The sequence below is a fragment of the Malus sylvestris genome, chromosome 15 (genome assembly GCF_916048215.2).
Source record: "Malus sylvestris chromosome 15, drMalSylv7.2, whole genome shotgun sequence".
In the NCBI taxonomy this organism is placed as follows: Eukaryota; Viridiplantae; Streptophyta; class Magnoliopsida; order Rosales; family Rosaceae; genus Malus; species Malus sylvestris.
In genome coordinates, this window is record NC_062274.1 from 52531326 (window position 1) to 52538616 (window position 7291).

A 7291-nucleotide genomic window follows, 5' to 3' on the forward strand; every position below is an offset into this window, starting at 1 on the left:
AGTATTCATTGGTCGGGTGGTGCTTCAGTAGTAGGCGGGGCTTCAGCAGTCGGCAGGGCCACAGAAGGAGGAGGCAGCAGAGGTTGATCAGTTGGAGCTTCACTACGCGGTGCTGCCCCAGAAGACGAAGGCAGATGCGGTTGGAACAAACCCACAAACCTCCGATGATCAAGTAAAATTTGACCATCGGTGTCCTGCATCTGGTCAATCTTTCTCTTCATGCTGGTGGCATAATTGTGTGCAAGCTTGTGCAATTGTTTATTTTCATGCTTGAGTCCTCTAATCTCCTCTTTGAGACTCTGGATTTCAGCCACCAACGATTCAACGTGACGGGTTCGAGCATATAGGCGTTGGGCCATGTTGGACACAGAACCCGCACACTGCACGCTAAGAGCCAGAGACTCCTTAACCGCCAATTCATCAGACCGCCTAGCGAGCAGTCTGTTATCTCTGGGGGTGACAAGGTTCCGGGCCACCACCGCTGCAGTCATGTCATTTTTCATCACCGAATCCCCCACGGTAAGAGGACCGGTAGGGGATATGAAGGATGGGCGCCATATATTGTCTGGTGAAGGCGGAGCTGCCTCTTCACCAATGTTCAAGTCAAAACGACGATCGGAAGGGCCAGACATTTTTCAGAGGTGGTGAAGAAAGAAGAGAGTCGGAATGATCAAGATTAAACAAGAGTCAGAGGGAGTGTTTACTGGAGGGATAAGTGTGTTGTGGAGCAAGATTAACGCCTCTATAAAAAGGAAGAAATCAAAGAAGCGCTCCTCAGAAATTGAAGAGGCGTCCTCTCGCAATTCGAAGAGTCGGGGCTCCTTTCTCAAAAGCCGGATTCTTTTCTGAAAAGAGGAGTCTCCTTTCTCAAAAGCCGGATTCTTTTCTCAAAAGAGGCGTTTCATTTCTTAAAAATTGGGCTTGCTCAGAAACCACGAGCCGAATCCCGGATTTCGAAGGATCACTTTGTCCAGACGTGTCGTCACTCGTCACATGCAACCGGTAACTTTGCGGAAATTACGGGCAGCTTTGTCAGAAAGCGCGTAATTTGTACTATTCATCCATCCACCGGCTGCCGACAATGAGTGAGAGAACAGTTCCGGTTGTGAAGAAAAGCCCTATAAGTATCTACCTTCGCCTTCCACAGCAAAGACACACCCTCTCCGCACTTCTTCATCTCCGAAAATGCATTCCCAAAGAATCCTCCTAAGTTACTCTGTGTTCCTCATTCCTTGGGATACTCCTGAAAACAACCCATTCAAAGCAAAAGTATTTCATATCATGAAGGTTGAAAGCAAGAGTATCTCATATCATGCTTTCTCCCTGTCCTTTCTCCAGCCAGCACTTGCTCTTGAGTACTCATCATCTTGTGTTTCCTCTTCGTCTCTTACGTATAAGGGAAGTGAAGATGATACCTCGAAGCATGTGGAGACAACGTGCTGATTCATCCTCAGCTAGGGACAAGGAGAAAGAGAGCAAGAGGTGGGCACTTGGAAAGATTGAAGAAAGAAACAGACCAATACCTCTACCTCTACCTCAGAATTTCGAAGTTAAACGAGTTCTTGCGAGGTCATTCCCATGATGGGTGACCTACTAGGAAGTTCTCGTGTGAGTTCCCAAAAACAAAAACAGTGAGGGTGTGGTCGGGGTCCAAAGCGGACAATATCATGCTCCGGTGGAGTCGAGCCCGAGATGTGGTGGGGGCCCGGGCCGGGATGTGACAATATGGGGAAGAATTAGCTTCAGTCTATTTGTTAATACCTTTGCCGTAATTTTATAAAGAACATTACACAGGCTTACAGGGCGTAATTGTGTCAACTTCCTTAGGATTTGCCCTGATAAAACCATAGCACGGATTCCATTACACACATCAGGACCTACAATCCCCCAGTGTTTTTAATAAAACCCAGGAGACATACCATCGGGTTCAGGTGCTTTGGTGGGATGCATATGGAAGACTGCACATTCCTCATCCGTGATAGGCCTCCCAAGGTCGTTGTTCATCTCCTCTGTTACAGAAAGTGTGATATTACATAAATTATCTTTGAAATTAGCAGCACCATTGGATGTAAATAAGGTGGAAAAATAGGATACCACCACATCTTCCATTTCTTTTACGGTCTTCATGCCATACCCAACCATCATCCACAAGACTATGCAGCCAATTCCTCCTTTGTCTTCTATTAGCATTTTGATGGAAATATTTGGTGTTACAATCGCCAAGTTTGACCCAATTTTCTTTTGCTCTGTCTCCAAATAGCTTCTCTTGCTCAAGCAAATTATTTAGGGCTGATTTGGTATTGTTGTGCTTTGAAAAGAAGCTGCTGTGAGAATAAGCAGCTGTGAAATAAATCAGCAGAGTGTTTGATAAACTTTTTTGTAAAAGTGTTTTTGAAAAAAAAAGCAGTCTGATAGTGGGTTTTTTCATTAAAGGAGCACTGTAGCTCAGTGTGCTTTGAAAAAAAACCAGTTTTCCAAAGCTGCAAATAGCTACTTCAGCTTTTCCTTTGATTTCAGCTTATTCTCACAGCAGCTTCCAAAATAAGCCCTTTTTTTTTAGTTTACCAAACACCTAAAACCCTCACAGTTTTTTTTCATGGGTGCTTTTTTTTTAAGCACCTCACTCCCAAACCATCCTTTAGTCTTTCAATTAGCTCCTTCTTTGTATCAATCGACTCTTCAATAAAAGGTTGATCCAAAATACTTGTAAGTTTATCTTCGACTTCCCTAATTGCCCACGGCCCAGTCCTGGCAAGTAATTCGCTGTATTAAAACAACTATAAATAATAGTTTAGTAAAGACTTATGATAAAAACCAAATTAGGCTAAGCTACATAATTGAATGAATAATAATATGGATCAAACTCGCCATCTATGAATCGAATATCTTTTTAAACACATACAACATCTTTCTACACTCAACTTACTTTTCACACCCATATTACTTTTAATTAAGACACCAATATCTCTTTAAATTCAAATTTATTACCTAAACTATCCTCACAACCCCAATTCAATTTATAAATTTAGCTATACACCCATTTATTTATAATGCAATCGCCAGAATCCCTGCCTTCAATTTTGCAGAATCTATTAACGTAGCACTGCCTCATGCCCAATATTTACATTTACAGGCAAGACAACCCCAAATTATTTCAGAAATCAAACCCACAACAAAACTTCAAAAGGTCCACATTGAAAATTTTGAATTCTTACAATTTAATGTCATTTTGAGAGGTGGAAGATCTACTGTTCTATGGGTTTAAAATTTCTTCGAATTTTTAGCTCTTTAAAAATAGAGATTTCTGCTTTTTTTTAATTTTCCTTTTTTTTTTTTAAATTTTTTCCATCAATTGCTTCAATGAATTTTTATTTGATCTTTTTCCTAAAGTTTCGCATATTGTGAAAGACGGCAAGGAAGCTTCGCATATTGTGAAAACCGTCCACATTATTATAATTTCCTTGATTTCAGGTCAGCGGGGAAGGCTAGGAAACTGCTTTGGATATTGTGAAGTCGAGAAAAGAGGCCTTATCATAAGTTCATAACACATGTCATCCTTTTTAGTAATCGAACGATCATGGATTCAACGACCAGTGAAGGAGCCTCTTCCTTTTCCTCTTCGTCTACTTCTTTCACCCGTTCATCCTCTTCGTCTACTTCTTTCACCCATCCATGGAGATATGATGTCTTCCTCAGTTTTAGAGGCGAGGATACCCGCTACAATTTTGTAGGTCATCTGTACAACAATTTGAGTCAGATGGGAATCAAAACCTTCATGGACGAGGAGGCGCTTAAAAGAGGAGAGGAAATATCGTTGGCGCTTCTCAAAGCAATTGAGGATTCGAGGATTTCTGTTGTTGTCTTCTCCGAAAACTATGCTTCCTCACGGTGGTGCTTAGATGAACTCGTTCACATCTTTCACTGTAAAGAACAACAGCAGCAGATGGTTTTTCCAGTCTTTTTCAAGGTGGATCCATCGGATGTGAGAAACCAAAGAGAGAGTTTCGGTAAGGCACTTGCTGACCATGAAAGCAAACTCAAAGATAACATGGACAAGGTGTTGAGATGGAGAGAAACTCTTACAAAAGCAGCAAATTTGTCTGGCTGGTCATTCCTGGCCGACGGGTATTTTTCTGATCTCTATGTACTTGCAAACCTATCATTCAAATTCATAAGCATAATATCAAGGCTTTTTAGCCAAAATAGTTTTTCTGAGAGCATAATTCTTTGTTTTGTTCTTAAGATTTAAAATCGATATAAGTGGTTTTTGATATTATCCATCATCAATCATTTTGGTTATTTTCTTGAAAAAATACTCTATTAAATTGAGTGTATTTTTGTCAAATCAATCACTCCACTTGAATTTGTGGTTTCTTCAGTTTAGCTAAGATTTCTTACAGAATGATCAAAATGATTGATGTTGGACACTCTCATGAACCACTTTTATCGATTTAAATTTCAGTGATCAAAATGAAGAGTTATAACAATTTTAGCAACTATTTTAGTTAAAAAGACTAACATAAATATATAATATTTGAGAAATGTTAAGGAGACTCTCTTAAAGTAGAACTTTTCATGAGCTCTCTCACACCTCATAGTTTAGTGTTAGTTCCCTTGCCAACATTATAAAATATTGTAGCAAAAATCAGGTGGCAACAAGTTCATGGAGAGTCTCACTTTTGAAAAATTATCCTTAGCATTTTTCATAATATTTTGATATTATTCCCTCACAATATTATAGGAACACTTGTTTAAGTTATTCATTATTAGTATATGAAGCAAACACATATTAGAGAATATGATCCCACATCGGTAATATGATAAAATAATATACAATAAATATATAAGAGTTTGCACTCTTAATACTAGCGAGAATTTTTGTGGTAAAATCTAATACAGAGTGATAGGAGATTAAATTGAGACAATATCGGTAATGCTGATGATAAATCATGTTCGGCCTATAAAATTTATCAACACATAGCCAAACGTCATTCATCTATACTTAATATATAATGCCAACAGCCAATTTGAGGTCATGGGCTTCACAAAAAAGAATGGGAAACAAATGACCCCCCCCCCCCCAAAAAAAGTTCAAAAGCAGCCGAATGCATAAAATAGTGCAGGAGTAATTTTGTCATAAAAAAATTATTTATTTTCTTTATGACGTAGAATATCCAAATGTTTCTCCTAAGATGATCTAATATTATTAATTTAGTCCAATTGTTTAACTTTCTTTTCCTTGAGTAGAGTTGTCACCTGAAATATTGATTACATGGAACATCCACGGATTTCTTCTAGTTTAATTATAATAATATTCTTTTTTATGCTTTTAAACTTGTAGGCATGAATATAAATTTATTCAAAAAATTGTTGAAGAGATTTATGACCAAGTTTTCGAGAGTACCCATCTGAAAGTGGTAAAGTACCCAGTTGGAATAGAGTCACGTGTCAAACAATCCAGTTCGGTTTTTTTGGATCCTCCTGTCCTCGATCGCAAGCAATTAGCCCTCCAACGCCGTGAAGGACAAACCGAAGATCAAAAGTGCCACCAGCACCATTTACTCTCCAGTCTCGCCCTCCCAAACCGTTCCTCCGACGCCGCACCGCCCGCAACCACCGCCAATCCTGATCAAGACCGAGATCGAGATCGAGATCGCAGTCCTTCAAAGGTGCTGCTTCCGCCCTCGCTTTCTTAGCTGGAAGATGTGTAGGATTCGCTTTCTTATGTATGCTGTGTTACTGATTGGTTTGGCGATGCAGGCACAAGATTGCAGGCAGCTGGAAACTCAGATAAGGGGGAAGGTGTTGTTGCAGAACGGGACGAATCTGATAGTTTTGGGATTCATCGTTTTGTTTATCATCATCGTACTATTTATACTAGTGGTGAGAAGTAGATACGCGCCCGCCTAGGCTATGGAGGTCGCCCAAAAAAGAATAATACTTGATTTCATGAATAAGAATTCATACTTAAAATTTATAATTAGAATAATTTAAATTATAAATCACTTTACAAGCTTCTACACATCTTTGAGTAATCAAGTATTGTTCGAAAAAAAAAGAATAACTTTTATTTTTCATTTCATTTTTTTAATGAAATGGAAGGGATTTTTGAATACTTCAATGAACATTTATTATATGGTTGTTCACTATATTTTCAATATGTCTAATATTTTATAATTTATATCATTTTAATTTGTAATGTATGTCAATAGAATTATGTATTTTGAAGTAGAACCCGTTATGTATTATTGGCTTGGTAATTTGAATCAAATCCACACCATCTCAAAAAAATTCCAATCCATCTCGGTACATTCGGGTCAAAAGTTGGAGTTCAAAACACAGCAAAGACTATATTTTGGTCATGCGGGTGTCAACTTTTTTTGGCCCAGCTTGTCATTGGAAATGAATTTGGTGTCAAAAGCTAGTTATGTTTTGATTTATAACCTTTTGATCTACTCGGTGGGAGATGGTCTTAGCTTTGGTTATTTTAGGCTCACATCATTGTGGCTTTTAAGTGAAAATGATTCAATTTTTGCAATGACCCTTTACCCTATACAAAAGTTCACAAAAATTACATTGGCAAGAAAATTATAACCCTTCCTCTCCTCTGTGGGAGACCTCCGATATGAGCGCTTTTCTCTCCTTGGTGAGAGTCTCAGTTTGTAATTGCAATTGAGGATTCGTTTCTCTTGAGATTTGTCGGTTGTCCTACGGGTTCGGTTTCTGCTGGTTTGTGGGTCTGGTGCTCTGGTTTGGTATTCGTTTGTTTTCTTTTGGTCTGGCTGAGCTGGTGGATCTTCGTAGGTCGTGTCTATTTTAGCTTTTTGGGCAGTTCAGAACGTAGGTGTGGGTTTTGATTTGGCACAGAGGAATTGCAGGGGTGACTCCGGTTTATTCTCTTCGGGGTTGGTGGGGAATTAATTTCTCTTACCAAACCTGTGACTTTTGGTGGGTTTGTGTGAAATTTTGCTTCGTTCTTGTTCAACTTTCAGATGGGGAGTAATTGCCAACAAACTAACCCTATAATTAATGAACTCATGGTGATCCGAACAACTATTGATTCAGAGCACAAAAGTCTCAGGGACTCGCACTCACCGTCATCAAAGTACTTTTCTTACTTCCCTACCTTATGTCTCATTTGGTAGCTCGAACCTAATTGATTATTTATGTCGGATAAGATAAATAATCACTGAATAGTACTGATTAACTTAGTCGGATGTTTTGTGCAATATGAGATCAAAGATCGTATTATTTATACTGTGTTTGGTACTGAATCGGATAAGAAAATGGA

General features: G+C 38.9%; 1 protein-coding gene across 1 annotated transcript; it reads left to right on the forward strand.

The window, feature by feature from the left end:
- Window positions 1-3412: 3412 nt before the first annotated feature.
- Window positions 3413-6016, forward strand: LOC126605036 (disease resistance protein RPV1-like). The gene is made up of 3 exons (XM_050272390.1): window positions 3413-4125; window positions 5342-5669; window positions 5761-6016. The coding sequence occupies exons 1-3, from the start codon at window positions 3578-3580 to the stop codon at window positions 5908-5910; spliced, it is 1026 nt and encodes a 341-aa protein (XP_050128347.1). The 5' UTR covers window positions 3413-3577; the 3' UTR covers window positions 5911-6016.
- Window positions 6017-7291: the final 1275 nt, after the last annotated feature.